A 23200-nucleotide genomic window follows, 5' to 3' on the forward strand; every position below is an offset into this window, starting at 1 on the left:
ACACATGTACAAGCATTCATCAACCTTTTTGTACCATATATAAATAAAGAAAACCCGACACCAATCTCTCTCTTCTTCTCTTTCCTTTGTCTTAATCATGTGTTAATGAGCATCAATGTTCTTAATCAGGCTTAGGATCAGTACAGCAAAGGCTTCCGTGCATGTACCACGTGCATAATCAGGCTTAGGGCTGTGGGTCAATACAACAAGGCTTCGGCGCATGCAACATCGGTATCAGAGCATTCAGGCTCAACCCACTAAGCAATGTCCCAAGAAAGGTACACAGTTTCCAGCAAGAATGCAGTAGGGTAGCAGATGGAGTGGTCTGCAGTAGGCGGTGAAGCCGAAGGAAGCATTCCTTGAGGGTATATACGCAGAACCAGTACATCATTAAGCTCTCAGATTAGCTAGCAGCTAGCAACTAGCAGGTGACCCACCGTTGTGTTAAGGGTTGTCACGATTGTCACTTAATCTCTCTTAATTACCCTTAATTACTCTTAGTCATTGAAGGGACACCACTGAAGGGTCACACCCTGTCACATGGGTCATCACCAAAGGACACATCTCTTCAAAGAGACATCTATTGATCAAAGGACACCTCTCTACGTCCAAAGAACATAACTATTCATTCAAGAGTCATACTCTTTCATCAGGGATGTGCCTCTTTAGGCCCTATTTAACAAGGCCTTGTGTCTCAATGCAAACAACAGAGCTTTCCGCTCCTTGCCTCATGTTTACTCAAGTATTTAAGCATTAAGATCTTTTAATCATGTTTAATTAAGCTAAAAGCTTAACATTAGTGTCAGAGCAAACAAACTCCAACTTGTAGGATGTCCACAATTAAACTCTAACCCTAAAGATCAGAAAACTCTAACCCTAAAAATTAGCCAGACTTAACCCTAAATCAGCCTTAGCAAGGGTTGAATGGAAGAAGGGGAGAGAGTGCTCCAGTCAATTTTGTCCTCGTTGCCCAATTTTATGTGATTTATGATTTTCCCCAAAATTCTGTATTTACTCTACTATAAAGAAAAAAACATGATGGGGTGCTGAAAAGATACTCGAGTACCCATGGCTCATGCTAGATGAGCAAATCGGCATCCTCTTCTAGCCTTCGATTTGCCTTCACAGCACCTTTTGGGCTGAATCGTCACCTTCAAAGAGCATGCTGGAGGGTCACGACTCTTCGGAGGCGTGCAAGTTACCTGCGTGGAAGAGAAGAGAAAAAGAGTCGAAGGCTTGCTGGGTTTTTCTGCGTACAGAACAGGCCGTACAGCGCTGACGGAGGCTGCCCGTATAGAACTGTTGACAGCAGGTGCAGTGGTACGGCTGCTGCAGGTTCAGGCGGCGCTGGTAGGTACGGACAGCAAGTACAGTCCGTACTGTTGGTACTGGCGGCGGCAGCTGTACATATCTAGCGCAGGCGACTGTAGGGTGATCGGGTGCAGACCTGTACGAACTGTTGCAGGCGTCTCTTTCAGACGGTTGTAGGCACAGACCTGTCTAGCAGGTACACACGTGCTGCGTGTACTACTGCAGTACTGTCCAGCAGGTACAGGTAGGGCAGTACAGTATTGTACAGCTGCAGGCGGCGTATCATCTGGTACAGTCGGTGCATCACAGGGACAGCCTCAGGTACAATACTGAGGCGGGCTGCAAGGAGGAAGGTATAGACAGGTACACACACGTGCTGCGCGTACAGATCCTTACAAACAAGTGCACACGTGTGATGCAGAGTTGTTGATACAGGCGGCTGCAAGTACAGACTGGTACAGTCAATCCCTCCGGTGCAGGACCACGCATTGAATTGGTAAGCTCTGAACTTGTCAATCTTTCTTTCTTTCCACTGTCTTATGTCTGCTGCTGCAGAGTTGTGTCATCTGGCCCCTTGTGAGAGGAGGGGTATGGCAGTTTGAAGGGTGGAAACAGAGATTGGACAGTGGATGTATATTTGAACTGAGTTGTGAAACCATGTTCATGGAATATGCTAGATGTGTGCTCAAGGCTCCCCTGTTGAATTGTCTTGGTATTAGAGGGAAGCATAGTGTGTTGCTTTTTGTGGGACACAGATCTGTGTGTTAATCCTCTATGCTAAGAGGTCTTGAGGGCTGCCAGATTGAACATGCAGGTTTACTCTCCTGGACTGGCTTTGTTGTACTCAGATATACATTCTATTGAATTTAAATAAAGAAATACCGAAAGGGGCGCCAAGCTTTGGGGCCAACAGGTGTCATTTGCCTTTTAGTTTTGGGGCATTCTAGCTCCAGTTAATTTTGTTATTTATTGGACTACAATTGGAAGGGTGACTGCTAGTCTACCGCACTTTGGTTTCTACCAGAGGCCGAATTCACCTTGTCATCAAATTGATGAGCAATAGAGGGGTTTTTGTTGAAGATAAAGGCAAGCCCTTGCATCTTTATCAGCGTAGACATCAATCTTAGCCTGAGGAGAATTTGCATGTGGAGAGGCATTTGTACTAGAAACAATACCCCATAGCCTATGATATGGAAGGAGAGTCTTCATCTGTAGTGCCCAATCAAGGTAATTGGTTACATATTTGTAGAGCCAATCGACTTCAGCAAAAAAGCTACTAGTTTGGAAAAGCCTAAAACTAAGCTATAAAATAGCTGAAAAATATGGGAAAAATTCCTAATTACATCAGATAAATATTTGGATATAAAGTGGCAGAAAATGGGTTGGAGACATGGACCGGAGCCACACTGGTGCCACCCGTGTGTTAGCAGGATGGTGTCGTATTGGACGGGAGCCAGACTGGTGCCACCCGTGTATGACGTGGACTGTGTTCTATCCATGGGATTGTCACGCCATGGAAGAACCAGTATTTGTGCCGTGTCTTACCTACGGGACTATCACTCCATAGGGAGGCTCGTGCCTGGAACTGTGTTTTACCCATGGGACTGTCACTCCATAGGAAGACCAAAATTTATGTTTTATGTCGTGCCATTTTTGTGGCTGACAGATATTTTGTACTTGTTCCATGAACGGGAGATATGTCCATGATACTATTTGCACATGCACTCATGTTTTGCATGTTTGAAACTGTTTTCGCATGACTTGTATTTTTGTGTTTGCCTGCTTGACGTGTCACTTACTGAGCAGGGACGCCTGCCAGTGAGTCGTGAAGTTTGCTCTGTCTTCTGACAAGTCTTGTTGCATGTGAACAGGTGGTAAGTGTACACTTGTTGGTGTAATAGTTTTAATTCTAACCTTTTAGTTTATAAGGTTGTAAGTTCACACACTTAAAAGTGGGCACCCACTATGGGCACCCACATATGGGCCAAGGTGGACCACAGTTAACCCTTTGTGTGTGTGGGGGTGGGTGCATGGCCACCTACCCGCACGACACCATGAAAACTGGCCGCCCCCATGCAATCTTGGGGAGCCGGCCAGCTGTGGTTGTTTACTTCTCTCCAACCTCTACAAAAGGAAGCACCACGACCACCCCAGCATGCGCCTGTTCTCCAGCCAGCTGCGCTTCTGCTCCTCTCAGGCTGCGCATGCTCCTCCTCCAGCAGGCTGCGTTGCTTTCTCCACAGGTGGTTGTGTGTGTCATCACTAGACCTCCAGCGGGTGGCTGATCTCTCTGCACTACAGGCGGCACAGGCTGCAGCCAAACGTCTCCTATCCATCAGGCGGCTACACCACAGGCTGACGGCTGCTTGTCCATCTCCTCAGGCGGCTGTGCCCTCTGCAGGTGGCTGCGCCTGTTCTCCAGCCAGCTGCCTACTCCTGCCGGCGGTTGTGTGCCATCCTCCAGCAGGCGGCTGCCTACTCAGCATAGTGGCTGTGCGCTCCATCTCCAGCAAGGCTACGCATCACCACTTGGTGGCGGCTGTGCACTCCATCTCCAGCAGGCTGCACATCACCTCTTGCAGGCGGTTGTGTGTTCTCTCCAGCAGGCTGTGCTCTGCAGCCAGGCGGCTCCTCTTTAGATAGGCTACTCCTCCTCCTCCTCCTCCACAGAAGGCGGCTGTGTCCTACACAGCAGGCGGTTGTTCTCCTTTACATAGGCGACATCTTCCTTCTTCAGATAGGCTACACCTTTTCCACAAGCAGCTATCCCTCATCCTCCTCGACAGGCTGCTGTGTCTTGGTGTCTACCACTAGTAGCTGCACACAGACACTTCCGGGTATTGGTCTTCCATGTGCGAGCTACAAGTAAGTGAATTCAGATTTAAAGTAAAGAACTTTGTTGTAAATTTGATAAAGGATTCTCTGTACGGCTAACACCCGTTCGGTGATGGGTAGTCCAAGCTTTTGGAGAACCACGGTCCAAAGGTGCTGAGTTCGGGAGAGCGAGGCGTTAGTACAAGAGCGCCTGTTTGTGCGTGGTCTTGGAACACTAGTGGGGCGCTCTCCGCGGAGTCCAGTGAAGGCACAGGACCGTAGAGACTGGACCACTCAAGTGGTCGCACTACTTCGAACGTCGACTTCGAATCTTTTGTTTGGTACTGTATTCATTTGTACATGAACATCATCTGGTTCATTGAACCCATGGAGCATTATATTTGTTAAATACTCCCAATAATATATCATATATTGAGGGGGGGTCGGCCCGTTCCGGCCCCAGTGCTAGTGACCATCTATTTCATTTCAATTTTCAGGTGTTATTAAGTTGTCCATTTCAAATTGTGATATTAAGTTGTGCTATTACGTGTGTGGGTGTCCAGCGGAGTCTATTCCCACTTGACGGGATCGGTTTCATTGGTATCAGAGCACAGTAGTTTCCCTCTTCTTAGTGGGGAAACGAACTTGTGTATTGGACACCCCGCTTCTAGCACACTTAACACAATGGACAACCAAGGCAACCCTTTGGAAGTGCCTAATTTAGTGGTCCCATCAAGTGCCTTGCGTGGTTCTGATGCTCTACGAGGAAGGCACAAGCCCCTTGAAAGGATAAATGATAGTGATTCAAAGGGACAACTGTCTCGAGGAAAAACAGTCATGCAAGAAGAAGAGCTTGATGCAATGGTAGACGTGACTTTTGAGTCCATGGCACGAGAAGTGGGCAAGAAGCCAAGGGAGTTGGCACTTTCCTTCCTCCTTCGCAAAGGTGACATCAAAAAGGGGGAAGACGGAGAGCTGAAATTCAGAAATCCATCTCGCTTGAAGCATGGAGATCCCGCATCTCAAAGGTTGAGGTCATTTATGCAAAAGGAAGAGGTGACAATCACCTCTCGTCATGCATCTTCTCCACAAGGCACAAAGCCTGATAGGTATATGTATGCTAGTGCTCATGGAGGGCATGAAGGTCACATGCATTCAAGACATGTATCCCATGGTAGGGGTGACAGGTTTGCCACTAAAAGAGCTTTGCCTTCTGAGTTGTCTCATGGAGAGACATTGTCTTATGGAGGGAGTCACATGCATCTGATTCTCAAGTTCGTGGAGCACATGCCACCGTGCTTCATGAAACTTCCATGATGGCCCATGGAGCCCATGCAGATAGGGCTCTGCCCCCTTGGATAAGGGGAAAAGAAAAAGAGAGGACTATGAGCCTCATGCCAGAAAGTTCAAGAAGAACAGGTTTGGCTTGACTCCTGAGCAAAGGGAGCAATATGCGAAAGACAGGAAATATTTTGCATGTGGAAGCAAAGCGCATATATTTCGGCAATGCCCCAAACGTAAGCAAGATGCAAGAGGACAAGCAGTCTAAGCCTAATGTGCATGCAGTTCCCGATATGCAGGGTTGTGTTGATCATGCTGGCAAAGAGGGATATTCCATCCCTATTGTATCACACATCCATATTAATAAAGCAATAAAGGAGAAATTGGTAGCAGATGCATTGTCCAGGAGGCCATATGTGGCGCAGTTACAATGACCTCTCATAGGAGACTTATATGCTATGCAAGATTTGTATCATTTGAATGCTGATTTTTGCCATATATGGACGGATTTGATGGCTGGTCACTCACATGCCTCTTATGTGATTAAAGAGGGTTATCTTATGAAGAATAACTGCTTATGTGTGGTGAAGGATATGCGTCCAAAGGTTATGGACGAATGTCACGCTCCACCTTATGTTGGTCATAGAGGAATTATTTGCCCATTGATGCAAAGTGGATAAACGAGGATTATTTTGTTGATTACCCACAGCTGTTGTAGGCATATCTTGAGGCTTTTCAGTTGAGGACAACTCTTTAGAAGCCCGGGGGGATGTCACCAATTGGCCGACCATTTGGTTCATCTCTAGTTTTGTGTCTCGTTCACTTGAGGCCAGGCCGGTGTCTCATGTGAAGAGGCCAGTATTTTTGCTTAACATGGACGGGAGCCAGACTGGTGCCACCCGTGTGTTAGCAGGATGGTGTCGTATGGACGGGAGCCAGACTGGTGCCACCCGTGTATGACCTGGACTGTGTTCTATCCATGGGATTGTCATGCCATGGAAGAACCAGTATTTGTGCCGTGTCTTACCTATGGGACTGTCACTCCATAGGGAGGCTCGTGCCTAGAACTGATATTTTACCTATGGGACTGTCACTCCATAGGAAGACCACAATTTATGTTTTATGTCGTGCCATTTTTGTGCCTGACAGATATTTTGTACTTGTTCCATGAACGGGAGATATGTCCATGATACTATTTGCACATGCACTCATGTTTTGCATGTTTGAAACTGTTTTCGCATGACTTGTATTTTTGTGTTTGCCTGCTTGATGTGTCACTTACTGAGCGGGGACGCCTGCCAGTGAGTTGTGAAGTTTGCTTTGTCTTCTGACGAGTCTTGTTGCATGTTAGCAGGTGGTAAGTGTATTGCACTTGTTGGTGTAATAGTTTTAATTCTAACCTTTTAGTTTATAAGGTTGTAAGTTCACACACTTAAAAGTGGGCTCCCACTATGGGCACCCACATATGGGCCAAGGTGGACCACACTTAACCCTTTGTGTGTGGGGGTGGTTGCATGGCCACCTACCCACACCACACCATGAAAATTGGCCGCCCCCATGCAATCTTGGGGAGCCGGCCAGCTGTGGTTGTTTACTTCTCTCCAACCTCTACAAAAGGAAGCACCACGACCACCCCAGCATTCATGCGCCTGTTCTCCAGCCAGCTGCACTTCTGCTCCTCTCAGGCTGCAGCAGGCTGCGCTGCTTTCTCCACAGGTGGCTGTGTGTGTCATCACTAGCAGGTTGCACTGCCTCTTGCAGGCGGTTGTGTGCTCACCTCCAGCGGGTGGCTGTTCTCTCTACACTACAGGCGGCACAGGCTGCAGCCAGACGTCTCCTATCCATCAGGCGGCTACACCACAAGCTGACGGCTGCTTATCCATCTCCTCAGGCGGCTGCTTATCCATCTCCTCAGGCGGCTGTACCCTCTGCAAGTGGCTGCGCCTGTTCTCTAGCCAGCTGCCCACTCCTGCCGCCGACGGCTGTGTGCCATCCTCCAGCAGGCGGCTGCCTACTCAGCATAGCGGCTGTGCGCTCCATCTCCAGCAAGGCTACGCATCACCACTTGGTGGCGGCTGTGCGCTCCATCTCCAGCAGGCTGCACATCACCTCTTGCAGGCGGTTGTGTGTTCTCTCCAGCAGGCTGTGCTCTGCAGCCAGGCGGCTCCTCTTTAGATAGGCTCCTCCTCCTCCTCCTCCTCCACAGAAGGCGGCTGTGTCCTACACAGTAGGGGGTTGTTCTCCTTTACATAGGCGACATCTTCCTTCTTCAGATAGGCTACACCGTTTCCACAAGCAGCTATCCCTCATCCTCCTCGACAAGCTGCTGTGTCTTAGTGTCTACTACTAGTAGCTGCACACAGACACTTCCGGGTATTGGTCTACCATCTGCGAGCTACAAGTAAGTGAATTCAGATTTAAAGTAAAGAACTGTGTTGTAAATCTGATAAAGGATTCTCTCTAAGGCTAACACCCGTTCGGTGTCGGGTAGTCCAAGCTTTTGGAGAACCACGGTCCAAAGGTGCTGAGATCGGGAGAGCCATGCGTTAGTACAAGAGCGCCTGTTTGTGCGTAGTCTTGGAACACCAATGGGGCGCTCTCCGCGGAGTCCAGTGAAGGCACAGGACCGTAGAGATTGACCACTCAAGTGGTCGCACTACTTCGAACGTCAACTTCGAACCTTTTGTTTGGTACTGTATTCATTTGTACACGGACATCATCTGGTTCATTGAACCCATGGAGCATTGTATTTGTTAATTACTCCCAATAATATATCATATATTGAGGGGGGGGTCGGCCCGTTCCGGCCCCAGTGCTGGTGACCATCTATTTCATTTCAATTTTCAGTTGTTATTAAGTTGTCCATTTCAAATTGTGATATTAAGTTGTGCTATTACGCGTGTGGGTGTCCAACAGAGTCTATTTCCACTTGACGGGATCGGTTTCAAGTTTGCTGCGGATCATGTGAGAGAGGATCATGACTTGGGGCCGCTCTAGTCGTTGTCAGGTGTATGATCAAAGATCTCGTACTCAGAAAGGTGCTCCATACATCAATGTGAGGTGATTAGGGTGTCGATAGCCAACCCTTCATCGTCGACTCCTAAAAATGGGCCTAGAAACTTTGTCTCTCCATGAGGGCTGTGGTGTTTTAGGGTTAACAGAGGAGAGCTGTGGAGGTTCAAGCTGATACATGATGTTGTGTGTAGTAATGAGAGAAGGGTAGAGAGATAAGAGAACAAAGCTCAAGAGGCTGTATTTGCACGTACAATGTAATGCTTGTATTGATTGATGTGAAGTTTACGAGGTACAATGCCTTCATAGGCAAAATGCTAGATCTTTCTCAACACTCTATTCACTGGGGTAGTGACACTTGACTATACCTCGTGACATCACGGCTTACACACACAAACACTTAAGTGGCTATGAGCCCTTGTTCACACACTTGCACACATTCACCTTTAAGAGGTGTTCACACATTCACCTTTAAGAGGTGTTCACACACACACACTCAAAGGGAGTGCTCACACATTGAAGCTCCGAATATCCCCCTTCGGAGCGATGGTGGAGTGACTTGAGACAACCTTCAATAGTCGTAGTGATTTGGGCTCAACACTGCACGCTAATGCTCCATCTAAGACATGTTTCCTGCAACGGACTTAGAGGCTAGCAAGTGTGGAAGGCTTAGAGGCTTAACAAGCATGGATGTGCAGAGACCCATAGGTGTAGGGAACAGGTGCCAATAGAGCTTGACCACGTTTACATCAGTCTACTCAAAGAGCAACCCCCCCCTTGATCAAAACATGGGTAAATTGAAGTACTGAAGCCTTTTATAACACAAGGGGGTACAAACACACGAAATTGACATTGGAAAAACACACGAAAACATGGGTAAATTGAAGTACTGAAGCCTTTTATAACACAAGGGGGTACAAACACACGAAATTGACATGGGAAAAACACACAGAGGATTATTTCATCTCGTTTTGGGGGCTTAGAACCCTAGGTGCTCACACACATAAAATCAAACATAAATAGATTAAAAGTCGGGGTAGAATCCCCCCCTCAATGCTGGTGATGTAGACCTTTTTGTGGCGCCGTTTCCGAGCAACGGAAGTTTGGTCCGTCGTTTTAGGCTCAGGGGCCAATGGCACAAGTCTGAAGCAGAAGAGAGAAAGCCCCAGATTTTCGTCCAAGCAGAGGCTTCATCTTCATGCTGTAGGCTTATTCAACCCCCAAACTTTTAGGACTGTATGTGCTTTAGATTGATGATTTTGTCTAAGTATGCAAGATGCAGATACGCTTAATGTGATGTAGTTAATAGATCTAGCAGAAGACCTCAAATTTTATGAGCATTGAAGTAAAAAGATTACTATGCATGTGAAAAACTGATAAAAACATCCTTGCTGGATGTGGTTTTGCTGGTATGCAGCTGTTGGACTGGGGAGGCTCAGTTGCAGAGCTGCATAGGTGGAGGAGCTTGTGGAGAAGAGTCCCAAGTGGCTGCCGTGGAGAGGCAGGTGGAGAAGAGCTGGTGTCTCCGCTTGCAGCACCGCTTGGAGCAGCAGCAGTAGCATGGGCCAATGGCGACGGCGTTGCTGCATAGCAGTGGCAGAGGATGGAAAAAATGTTGGCGTCTGGACATTTGCACCGCTTGAAAAAGGTGGCGGAGATGGCGGCAGCTTAGGGTTTGGGCTGAGATGGTGCGCCCAGCACTAGCGCCGCCCGAAAAATCCAGCGGCAGCAGCGCTTTCATAGGGACAGTAGGAAGAAAACTTGGCTCTGATGCCATTTGTGGTGTTTTAGGGTTCATGGAGGAGAGCTATGGAGGCTCAAACGGATACATGGTGTTGTGTGTAGTAATGAGAGAAGGGAAGAGAGGTGAGAGAACAAAGAGATTGTATTTGCACGTACAATGTAATGCTTCTATTGATTTATCTGAAGTTTTATAATGCTTCTATTTACAGGGTACAATGTTTTTTTAGGCAAAATGCCATATCTTTCTCAACACTCTACTCATTGGGCAATGACACTTGGCTATACCTAGGGACATCACGGCTTACACGCACAAACACTTAAGTCCTTGTCGACACACACTTGCACACATTCACCTTTAAGAGTTGTTCACACATTGAAGCTCCGAATATCCAACAGGCTAAGGCTGCGTATCCTCAGGTCAATCTAGCCTCTGCTGCATGTTGCATGGAAAATTGTGGGCCGGAAGAGGTGATACCCCAAAGCCTTCTGAAAGAGCTCGGTTAAACATATAAGCTAGGAGGGGTGCTAGAGTGTTGTCCTGCGCGTGAGAGGTGTGTTAAGCCATGAGTCCCTCGTGATTCTGAGATGAGAGAGAGAGAGAGAGAGAAAGAAAGTTATATTAACATCTACAAAAGGGCAAAATGACCTATGAGACCAAAGGGATTACATCATGTCCATGGAATACATCATCATGGGTACTAAAATGAAATGAAAGAAAATGACAAAGCTAAAATGCCAGAGAGAAAGAAGAAAGAAAGTTATATTAACGTCCACGGGAGGCCGAATCCGACCTATGGGACAGATCAAGTACATCCATTTACATTCCACTCTGGGTATCGATGCCAAAGAGGCATAAAACTGAAAAAAAATAACTCAAAATGAACTCTTAAGACTCTTAAGAGTTTAAGTTACAATGGGTTCTATTGCATCTAGTTCGAAATTGAGGTTCAAAATAAAAATAGCTATATTTCATCCATGGATGGATTTGCTCTTGAGGGGGGTGGGGTACAGAATTCTTTAATGATTGCTTGTCCTCCTCTGTATATTGCCCATTTGCCATTCTTTCTTGCTTCTTTTACTTTATTCAGCTCTGCCGATTTGTTCTTGAGTTGTAGCGGGGTGAGTGCATCAGCTATCCATACCTTTGTCCCTTGGAGAGACCTTGTTTGCTTCATCACTGCTATTTTCTCATTGTTGTCCATATAAGAGACTTTTGCGTGTGTACCCTTTACTATAATAGAGATAGGGTCTCCTAAGTCCACGAAGGGGACTACTTTGCTCAGTTGTGCTGTAAGTACATCTGTATCTAATATGTAGTCTTCTCGAAGCTCTTGAGAGCTGTCTGCCCTATCCCAGCCTTGAGGAAGACCACCGACTCTGATTACCTTTTTGTTACTTTCCATTCGTTCCTTTTCTTTGACCGCTGATGTGACTTCTTTAACAAAATCTTGTGAGTTAACTGAATTTACCTTTGAAACATGGTTTGTCGTTTCTGTTTGTAGTGTTGTAGGTATGGGTCCTTCTCGTGCTTCCTCTTGCTTCGTCTTCATGTCTTGCACTTGCACTTTCAGTTCATTGATTTGTTCATCTTTCTTGATAGTCTCGTGTTTCAGTGCTGCTAATTCTCCCTGGAGTTTCTTCAGTTCTTGCATGAGGTAGGCTTCCCATGGTGTCGGCTTGCTCACGGGTGGAGGAATGGGCGGTAATCGTGAAGCGGTGACTGAGGTAAAAGACTTCTTACTTTCCATGTGTTGCTGCTGATAAAGGAGAGGGCTGTTGGTGGAACGAGTCCCCCCTCAAGGGTACCCTCTCCCCTTTGGGGGGACTCAGAAAATGCGACCTACAAGATGCTCAGCTACAGGTGCAAGGGAGAGTTATGTTGCTGCCTTGGGGGCCTGAGCAAGGGTGGGTAGGGAAATGGAGCACAGAGGTACAGGCGGGCGAAATGCAGGCAGAGAGAGAGAGAAGCGAAGAGAAAGGGGGCGAAGAGAGAGAAGGCGGGTGGGAAGAGAGAAGCGAAGAGAGAGAGAGAGAGAGAGAGAGAGAGAGAGAGAGAGAGAGGGGGGGGGTGAAGAGAGAGAAGACGGGTGGGAAGAGAGAAGCGAAGAGAAAGGGGCGAAGAGAGAGAGAGAGAGAGAGAGAGAGAGAGAGAGAGAGAGAGAAATGAAATGATATATTAACGTCTTCAGAAGGCCAAAATGACCTATGAGACCAAAAAGGTTACAACAATTGGTGGATGTGATACAATGTCTGTGTAAGAAAAGCTAAAAACAACTAAACAACTAACTGAAACTGAAACAACTATGAGGAAAAGTACGGTACTAGGAGCTCCTAATGGATAACATCTGGGAGGAAAACTCCAGCAACAAAGGTAAGCATCATACACATCACTATCCAAAGATGTCTCTCATCGGTCGATGGCGGATATCCTCAATGTCCTCCATGGTGAGTACTCTGACCGGACGTCTCCCATGCCGTGCTAGTATGGTCCTGATCCTCTGTTGTAGTCTCCGCCGGTGTCGAGATGGGCCTCTCATCTTGGGGCGCCTGGACCGCCCCAGCTCTATAGCCCGATCGATCAGTGTACCTCTGGTGTGGCTATACTCTGGGGCTAGCTGCAATGCATGCTGGCCTGACTGCTCAATCTCTGGTCGAAAGAAGTCTGTAATCTACCTCTGTAGGTGTCTCCCCCTCTCTGATCCCCTCACTCTCAAGAGACCCTCTCTATGTCTACGCAGCTCCAGCAAGTATAATCCGAGGCATCTTTGATCGTGGTATCTCATGACTCTAGAAAGTGGTCTGAAACCCTCTCTAAACAGGCAGTGAAAACGGCCTCGTATCTCATAATATACTGGATAGTGACATGTAATGTAACTCTGTCTGAGGCTCCATTTGGCACAGCTGACAAATCCTGGCCTCAGCTGGTACTCCTCTGAATCTGCCAGTCTCAATCTCTAGCTGGTGTGAGGATGTGCGCATCTAACCAATAGCACACCGTACCCCATGAGAAAGATGAGTATCCATGTAGCTGGGTCTAATCACAAACCCATCATGAGCTGGAGAAGATGATCTCTATAGAAAGCCACCTTCGTACCAAGCTCCGGTGTCGCTTGTATCCATGTCCTCCTAGTGTCCAGCTGAGTCAAGTCCTGCTTGATAAGTCTGGTAATCTCTGCCCGTGTGAGAGAGAGGGAGGGTGCATCCAGGGAGAGTACTGAAATGGAGGTAGCTTGTCCATACTAAAGACATGCAGTTGGAACCAAGCTGTCATTTGTGCATACCAACATGATCCGTCTCCCTGTGATGCCAACTGTTGTGAAGACTCCAGGGCTAAGCGAGCATATCTGTCTCTAGGGAGAGCCCAAGTGCTATGTATAAAGGAGACTGATCGAGTGAGTGCCTCTACTACCAATGGGGTGTGCACGGATAATATCATGTGGTACGGAGGCCTTGGCCCTAATCATCCGGGAATCATAGAAAGCAAGGGTCTCTCCATACATCTCCATCCATCAGTGCTACCAGCTCGGCTGTGGTGATCCACTGAGGGTCCCCATATCTCCACTCCATACAGCATGGCTGAAGTGACCAAAGTGTCAAAGAGCTAGAGCTTTGTTCGAGGTTCCTGAAACTGAACCTGCGAACACATCCTCTCTAGTCTCCCCAATGCTGCATAAGCTCTGGTCAATCTGGTCTCTGCTGCTCTCCTCAAGGAAAATATTGGGCCACTAAAAACCACACCAAGGTAAGTATATGCATCTGTATACTCCACTGTCTTGTGACCATATGTAAAGGTGGGTACTGACCTCCTAACCCACTGTGCTGTGGTGTTAACACCATCACCTTGGTTTTACCAAGGTTAACAGACAATCCACTGTCCTGTGCAAACGTGTGCAATGCATCCAAATGACGTTGCATCTCCTCTGGAGAATCTGAGATCAGCACAATATCATCAGCATACAATAACAACGGAATCCATGTCCTTGCTAGCTGTGCTCCTCTGTCACCCTCCCGCTCTACATAGTCCGAAACCTCATCCACATGCATCCCAAATAAGGTGGGAGAAAGGGGGCAGCCCTGTTTCACCCAATAGTGGAGTGAACCATCTGAGATAGATATACCCTGAGTAGTACGTACCTGCCCCACAACTGTCCTGTATAAAGCCATGATTCCCCAAATCGGCTCTGTGGGCACTCCCATCTCCTGTAGTCTGCGCATCAGTCTGGCTCTCGGTACTGTGTCAAAAGCTTTGCGGAAATCCACAAAGCAACAATAAATCCTCCTGCCATATAATCTGCCCTCCTCAATAATAGCTCTGAGTGTCAAGATATGGTCAAGAGTGGAGAAACCTCTCCTAAACCGTGCCTGCCCCGTATGCCCTCTCTCTCTGCCCATCTACTCAACTCCTGCTCAAGAATAGATGCATATAATCTAGCCAATGTGTGACCAATCATGATGGTACGATAATTCCTAGGAAGCATGGGATCCCCTGACTTGAAGATAGGCACAATCGTGGACATATTCCAAGTCTCAGGAAAACCCTCACACATGGCTCGGTTAAACATCATAGCAATAAGCTCTGCAAGCATATCTCTGTCATGAATAAAGTGCTCTGCTACCAAACCATCATGATCATATGCTCTCCCAGTCCTCATCCTGTCAATAGCTTTCCTTACCATCTCAGCAGTAAAGAAAGCACATGTCTTTGGGCATGGCTCCGATGGGTCTGGCAGGGCGGCTGTCCTGGTGCTGTGTACAGGGATGCTGCATACTCACCCAAATCTCTGTGGAGGTAATGGCTGGTGATGGTGAATGCTCATGGAATACTCTCCATGCCTTGCCTGAGTCCTGACTCATAAATAACTGATACAAATCCCTCTCTAACTGAGCAAGATAAGCCCTCTTCTTCCGTCGCACTAGGTGCCGGAAGGTAATCCTTGACTGTCTGTGAGTGGTAACACCCATGAGCACCTCTCTCTGTAATCTGATCCTCATCTCTCTGCACTCCTCATCATACCAACTGTTCTGGGGCATGTCTCCGTGTAGGCTGACTATGGGGATATGCCTCTGATGCTGCAGCATGAAGCGTCTCTATCAATATCTGAGTGAGCTCATCTAATGGCCGTCCCGGCTCCTCGGCACATAAGCGTCTGTATATCTCATCCGTGTACACGGTGTCAGTCTCCCTCGTAAAGGTATAACGAGTGTGTGTGGAGACCTGTCCCAATGGAGCGGTGCTGAACTGAAATGTGAGAGTGAAGGACAAGATAGCATGATCCACTGGTATTTTAACTGGCCTAGTGCCTACCATAAAATCCTGAAAAGAGGGAATGAGACTGGGCTGAGCCATAACATAGTCCACTGTACTAGCACCATGCCGATTTGGAAAGCTAGTGAAACCGCCCGATGTCGGGAATCTCTGTAGGCCATTCTGGATGGCCAATCCATGTGCAGTCCCCATGTCTATCAAATACCGCCCATACATTGTATGTTCCTCATCCTGTGAGAGTCTAGATAGGCCCATATCCCTAACATCAAGCTCCCTCAACATCTCCTCTGAGGTATCATAAAATACTGTCTGGTTATGGGCGGTCCTGGCATTGAAGTCCCCCAAGAGAATGATGTCACCATCCCTGGAGAACTCCCAAATGTCATCATCCAAAATAGAAAAGGGAGACTGCCCGCTAGGTGATGCATACACTGATGTACTAGGAGCAAAATAGCATATAGCAATGTAGAGATATCTGCCCGTCTCTGCCCTCAGTCTAACCCACATGGACCTAGCCTGCTCATCTCTGCGGACTATATGTATCAGTGGCTGTAGCTCCTCTCTAAACAATACTGCCACTCCTCCTGAGCCCCGTCTTCTATGCTCTGAACGAGTCTCCTGTCTACAAGCTGTCTCCCATCGGTATCCACTAACATGTGGCATGGACTGTCCAGGAGCTTGATGCGTCTCACAGTAGAAGATGATGTCCCTCCCAGTGAAACTATCCTCAAAAGCCCCTACATCAAGGCGTAGAGATCCATTACAATTCCAAGTAGCAACTTTGAGTGTAGTCCCATAGGTCTCGTGCCGTCATGAAGAGCGCCTCTCCATAATCACCACTCTACCATCTCTATAGAAGGCCACTCGTACATCGTCCATCTTCTTTTGTGTCTTTGTGATCACCTCCACCCATGAAAATGTCGTCTCTTTATGTTGCTCCTCCTCCTCTCGAATGATCCTCATTTGTTCCTTGATGGTATTCAGCTCTTCAATAAAGGAGGGCTGAAATTTTTCATCCTCAAGCTTGCTTTTTGAAGTGGCTTCCAACTCCTTTTTGAGGGCTGAGATTTCAGCCACTTGACTTTTAGCATGCAATTTGGCCTCCACTAGTTCCTCCTTTAAGGCTGAAATCTCAGCCTCTTGCTTGGATGTTCTCTCTTCGAGCTCTTGGATTTTGTCAAATCCCTTCTCGAGTTTGGAGAGGCGGTTTATGATTGCGGTAACGGAAGAGTCGACCATCTTCTTATTTTCTTTGATAATTGTGCCGAGCTTGTCCTCCACCTTCACGAGCTCCCCTTTAAACCCGGTCTTGGCCATGACTTTTTGCAGAACTTCCCACAGCCAATGGATTGGAAATTAATCCATGACACCAGTGCGAAATAGCAGCAGCAGCAGGGAGAGAGGGGGGGGGGTTTCAAGCCATGTAGGGGACAGAGAGAAGAGAGAAGAGATTTAGCAAAGAGAGAGTTATGTTGCTGTCGTGGGGGCCTGAGGAAGGGTGGGTGGGAAGAGAGAGCAGTGCGGCATATGAGACCAAAGTGATACAATAATGTCCGTGGCATATCTCATCATGGAATGGAAAAAAAAATAGAACAAATCAAAACTGAGGGAGGCGGAGGAAGAGAGAGCAGTGCGGCATATGAGACCAAAGTGATACAATAATGTCCGTGGCATATCTCATCATGGAATGGAAAATAAAATAGAACAAATCAAAACTATGTCACAATCCACAGAAATCTCATCATGGAATACTAGGAACATCAAACATGAGAGGGAGTATGGGAGTATCAGCCCCCAGTAAAGATACAAATAACGAAACTATCTCACTGGAGTGATACAAAAATGTCCATGGAAATCTCATCATGGAAGACAAGGAACATGAAACATGAGAGGAGAATCAACCCCCAATGAGTGTGTGAATATTCAATATATATATATACATATACACACACACTCATTGGGGGTTGATTCTCCTCTCATGTTTCATGCTCCTTGTCTTCCATAGACACACACTCATTGTGTGAATATGTTAATTCTTTCTATCTTTAGTGATACATATGCTCTATCAACTACCTTTTTGTTGTAATAATTCTTTCTATTTGTTATGATCCTTAGTGCTAGGCTTCATTATGGCTGAGTTTGCCCTGTATCTCCGGAGCTCTGACAGAAACTCAGGACACAGAGCTTTGTATGAATGTATTCTCTTATGTGTGTGTGGGAGCATATATTGATACCAAGTTCTACTCCCACTATTGGGCATTGATGACTTTAGTGGGGATGTCGTAGTATCGAGTCCATACTATGCATGATGAAGTTGATGGTTTATTGTCTTGTGGATGACTACCATGAGGTTATAAACTGCACATTCTTATAAAGTGAATTTGGACATGTTCCTGGATTCATCTAGGTACACACACACACACACACACACACACACACACACACACACACACACACTCTCATTGGGGGTTGATTCTCCTCTCATGTTTCATGTTCCTTGTCTTCCATACATATAGATATAGATATAGATATAGATGTAGATATATATAGATAGATAGATGTATTGCACATTCTTATAAGGTGAATTTGGGCATGTTCTTGGATTCATCTAGGTGTGTGTGTGTGTGTGTGTGTGTGTGTGTGTGTATAGATAGAGAGAGAGAGAGATAGAGAGAGAGAGAGAAGGAAGAAATAAATAAAAGCGTCTACTAAAAATCCAATGGGCTTATGAGACCATATTGATACAATAATGTCCATGGCATATCTCATCAGGGAGTAGAAAATAAAAAGAACAAATCAAATTTATCTCACTAGAGTCGTACAAAAATGTCCATGGATCTCATCATGGAATACAAGGTACATGAAACATAGTAGACGGTATACCACGCTCCAATATATCAAGCATGGGGCTAATGAGTATGGTCGAGAGGTCTCCCTCAGCTACGTCACGTGGAAAGGTAACTAGATGGCAGTAGAGCATGTCTTGGATCTTGAGCTGATGAGTGGATTGTGGCTGTCGTTCGAGGGGCCGTGGGCGCTGGGCACGTTGGAGTGCGCATGCCTTGTTTGAAGTAACTTCTCTCAAGCGTGGTGGGTCTACAACAGGCCAAGGTGGGTCCATGGGATCCACTATGTGGGTGTCCTCCTCTTGGGTCCAGAAGAAGCTCGTGATGGTTGGCTTGCAAAGGAGGGGGCGGGGTGGCTGGAGCCTAAGCTCTCTCAAGAAAGTGTCCGTGACTAGGAAGAGCCCTAGGTGGCACTCGTCTGAGGAGTCAGTGATCCTGGAAAGTGGGCTAAACCCCTCATGGAATAGACAATGAAACCTCTTGTGGATCTTATAGTATACTGGGCAGCGACATTTGTGTGGGATAATCGCAGATCTCTCCTCCTTGGGTCTCCATATGAGCTCCCCAGCTCTGAAGATGCGCTCAGCTCTCCCTGTCTTCACTCCGAGGCAGTGCGGATGAAACCTGTATCTTGCCAATCGTAATCTGCATGGCATGGGACATGTGAACACTCAGGTAGCCCGGTTGCTAGATGAATCCATCCTCAGTGAGCTTGAGAAAGTGATCTTTGGACATGTGAACACTCAAGTAGCCCGGCTGCTAGATGAATCCATCCCCTCAATGAGCTTGAGGAAGTGATCTCTAGACATGCGAACACTCAAGTAGCCTGGCTGCTGGAGGAATAGACAGTGAGCCTGAGGAAGTGATCTCTGTAGAAGTGTATCTTCGGTGGGGGCTCCGAAGGTGTGATCCGTGTGGAGTGGGTGTAGAGACTGAGGTGGTCTTACCGGATAACCGGGTTGGTGTCTTCATGAGAGAGAGAGAGAGAGAGAGAGAGAGAGAGAGAGAGCTGAAGTATCTTTGTCCTTTAATATAGTTTGAGCAACGGAAGAGACATTATGAAGAGGAAAGGTCACGGAAGGTTGAGCAATTCAGAAATCGAGAATATGAAATCAGAGAACACTTGCAGCAAAATAAGATTGCAAAGGAGAACACTGTCACTGAGTATGAAGAAGTGGCTCGACGGTTGAAAGATGGCATTGATATGGAGAAGAAAAATCATGAGTAAGTGGGCTTTGTGCATTTGCAGATTGTCAAGTCTCTGTTGTTACTGTGACGTAACTAATGAAGCTTGTGAACATCTATATTTTTTTCTTGGCAGGGTCAGGCTTGCGGAACAGAAGCAGATGGAAGCGATGGAACTTATGAAGTTGGATTCAATGCTGCAATCGAAGATGGAAGAAAAGCTTGCTTTGCTGGAGAAAAAGTTCCATGAAAAGCAATTGAAATTACAGGAACAACATAATGAACAGATCATGAAGGTTGGTTCTCCTGCAGACTAATCTACATTGTGTCTGCCATTTAATGCTTTTGGTTGCTCTTGGGAAGTATTGGGGCCAGTATGTTTCAATGTGTTATCTTTCTCAGGGAACATGCTCCATTCTGTCTCATGTACATAATACTCTGTGGCTTGGTTATCTAAGAGACGTCCGGTGGTGCAATCGAGATGCAATCATGCTGACAAGCATTTTATACATGCTGCATGTAGACCAAGCAACTTTCAAGAATGTTCCTTGGGATGTTGTGTGCCAAGGACTAAGTTGTGCACTTGGTTTTTCCGGCAGCTTCTAATTTTCAACTCTTGCCCACGTATTACCACCTTTGGTTAGGAAGAAGATTTTTTCCTTCTGCCTCTGCACTCCAAGTTCCAACCTCTTGTGACTTTTTAGAGGAGTATGTAACTATTAACTTAATCAATAACGCAATTAAACCACAAATGAAAATGCCACAAAATCAACACCAACAGCACTGCAATGAAGGTTGAAAATGGGCCAAACGTCATGTGTGATCACCAGACCATCAGATTTTGAGTACAACAGTATAATGAAAACAATGACCATACTGGGATTTTTTTCCGGCAAACTACTGGTCAAGGAAAAGACATATCCAAGCCAAAAGGAATAAATTCTCCCTCTACAGAATACTCTAGTTCTCCACAAGCTCTTGCAGGCTTGCCAAAAACGGGCAACCTCGTTCTTCCAAGCTCTAGGTCACAAAAGTATCTGGCCTGCAAACTCCTCTTTAGTCCGTATAGCAATGTCTTCAACAAAATTAAGTCCTCAAAGGCCTTCAATGTTCTTCACCAAGAATCATCAATGGTCTTCAAAAGGTTCCCAATGCATATAGAGAGTCCTCAACCCATGGACCAGCTTTCCAATGCTTTCCGGGCAGCTTCAGTGATAAAAGATTACTATGCCAATTCTGAAATCTGATTATATAACTATAATTAGGCACTTAAGCAGATTTGGGCAACTTGTGTTGTTGATCTAGAGCTGCTACAATCAAGATCATGACCAAACTTTGACTTCTTTCTGTCATTTGGTTCTAACTCCTTGAGCCGCTTCTCATGGCGAGAGTCGTTATGGTGGTTCTTCTCTTGGCAGCTTATACCTCTTGTACCTCGAGTCTTTATGTAGGGTCTTTATTTCTCAAAAGAGTGGTGTCACATAGCTTGGTATACGGCTGGTTAGTTACATGTGTGCAGAAACTACTCTGGATTAACGCTAAGCACATTGAAATTAACACTAATTCTGACCTATTAGTACACTTCCTAAACTATGGTATATTGTATATTGCCAAAACATGAACATATATGAAGATGTTCATAGATCTACGCTTAGATTTTAGTCCTACGTTGTAACATGCGGAAGCTTCGGAGAAGATTGGTAACTTGAATGCTCAGAAATCAGCACTCTTTTCGCGACGGAATTAACGCACAAACTGAATGAAGATGTGCAGAAAATAGAGAGAAAGAGGGAGAGATGGAGAGGACATAGTATTGGGTCCCAAATACCCTCAGTAGGGCCCCCACCACGGATGGTATATTTGCTTTATTAGAATGATGTAAATCTGAAAAGAAAATACAGAAATCTTTACCTTTCTTGGCTGAGAAAAACTCTGCCCTTGACCTGCAGTCCTTCACCCCTTTGCTTTAGCAACTCCTTGGCTTGTCTAGCCCTTGTATGCTTGAGCTCTTGGTGAAATCTGAGATGAAACAATGGGATTGTGGGCTCCTCTATTTATACTACTCCAGGATGAGCAAACGGCCAGCTTAAGTCCAGTTGGCCAGCACTGAATTGTCCCACGACTGATAAATCAGCATTTAATGCTAGAAAAATCCCATAAAAGCTGTGCTTCTTTTTCTTGTTGGCTGGGCATCAGGCGCTTGCTTTAAGCCAAGTTTGGGCACTGTTTCTAGACTGTTTGGGGAATGGGCAGCCTGTATGGGCTGCCCCATACTTACCCTACACCCCTCCCAGGGCTGGATAACCAGTCGGCTACCCTTGGCCTGCCCCTAGGGCTGTCCTTCAGCCTCTCCATGGCTGGTGGGTTCAGCCAGGGCCTTCCTTGCCCTCATGGGGGTGGTTTCACACCATCCCCATGCCCACACTAAGACTTGGGATAGCCCTATGGGCTGACCCCTATTCCCAAAAGCAAACCCTAACTATCTACACAATGATCTGGCATCTAGTACCATACCAGATACAGAGAATCACTTACATCATTCCAGAGGGAGACTTACAGCGCGGACTGGCAATGTTTCATGTGCAGGATAGTGCACACCTGACCGTGGACTCCTGTGCAGGACAATGCATACCTGATCTCGGACGACTGAGATGGATCCCTGGCTGACTTGTCTTGGACTAGGCTCACATGGGACCAGTTCCCCATCCCAGGTCCTACACTTTCTGTACAGATATGTCTACGTGGCATCCAAGTACGGGATGCATGTGACATCCCCTTCTGCTTAACTTGACGGAAGCTGCATAGCCTCCAAATAATCCGTCAATAACGTCGGATAGTCTTCGAAAAACTCTTTGTCAAGCCATACCGCTTCGTGGGTCCCTCGGTCCTGAAACTTCGCGAGGAACTGTCTTAGTCTTCGGCCTAAGCCATGCTTGAAACGGTGCAGAAGGATCTGTTCTGGAATCATAACTTCTGCTTCATCAACGATATCTGGTTCCGCTTCGTCTTTGACTTCTGAAGGGATAGGACCTGCATATGGCTTTAACCAACTGATGTGAAACACATCGTGCATAGTCCAACTCGGAGGTAGCTTTAACTCCATAGACACCTCATTAATCTTTTTCCTGATGGAAAAAGGTCCGAAACTCCTGAAAGACAACTTTGGGCATCGCTTGCCCACTTGTTTCAACCTTTGCTTCATAATCCGAAGATAAACCCAATCCCCTTCCGAAAACTTCATATCCCTTCGGTCTTTATTGGCCTATCGAGTGTAGGCCTCTTGCGCTTTAGCCAACCTATCTTTAACTGACTATAAAATCTCCTGGTAAGACTCCGTCACTCTGTTCGCTTCAGGTACTGAAGACGAGGTCCTGGTCAACAATGACTGGAAAGGTCTTCCAAATGCTGCCTCATATGGAGTCCTGTCAATAGCTGAAGAAAAAGAATCATTTAAAACAGCTTGAACTAAAGGCAAATAAGATTCCTACTTTACTTGCTGATCGTGGACATAACACTTCAGTACATCAAAGGCCAACTGGTTGTATATCTCTGTCTGGCCGTCCGTCTGTGGGTGGAATGCACTGGAAAAATTTAATTCAGTACCAAAGTTATCAAACAATGCCCTCCAAAAATGACTGGTAAACTTGGCATCTTGGTCTGACACTATAGTCCTAGGAATCCCGCCAATCGGGTACCAATGCCGAATGAACAACTGGGCAACGCGGTCACATTGGCCCTGCAA

At 46.5% G+C, this 23200-nt stretch overlaps 1 protein-coding gene across 1 annotated transcript in view; it reads left to right on the plus strand.

Annotated features, from left to right (window-relative positions):
* LOC147639769 (uncharacterized) overlaps positions 1 to 23200 on the plus strand; it is a 43360-nt gene that overhangs the window by 6495 nt on the left and 13665 nt on the right. The window contains exons 3-4 of the mRNA XM_086773827.1: positions 19310 to 19497; positions 19595 to 19754. Of these exons, the coding sequence (XP_086629953.1) occupies positions 19310 to 19497; positions 19595 to 19754 (348 nt within the window). The remainder of the gene's footprint in view (positions 1 to 19309; positions 19498 to 19594; positions 19755 to 23200) is intronic.

This window comes from Cibotium barometz, chromosome 3, assembly GCF_041138505.1.
Source record: "Cibotium barometz isolate CiBa-2024 chromosome 3, ASM4113850v1, whole genome shotgun sequence".
NCBI lineage: Eukaryota > Viridiplantae > Streptophyta > Polypodiopsida > Cyatheales > Cibotiaceae > Cibotium > Cibotium barometz.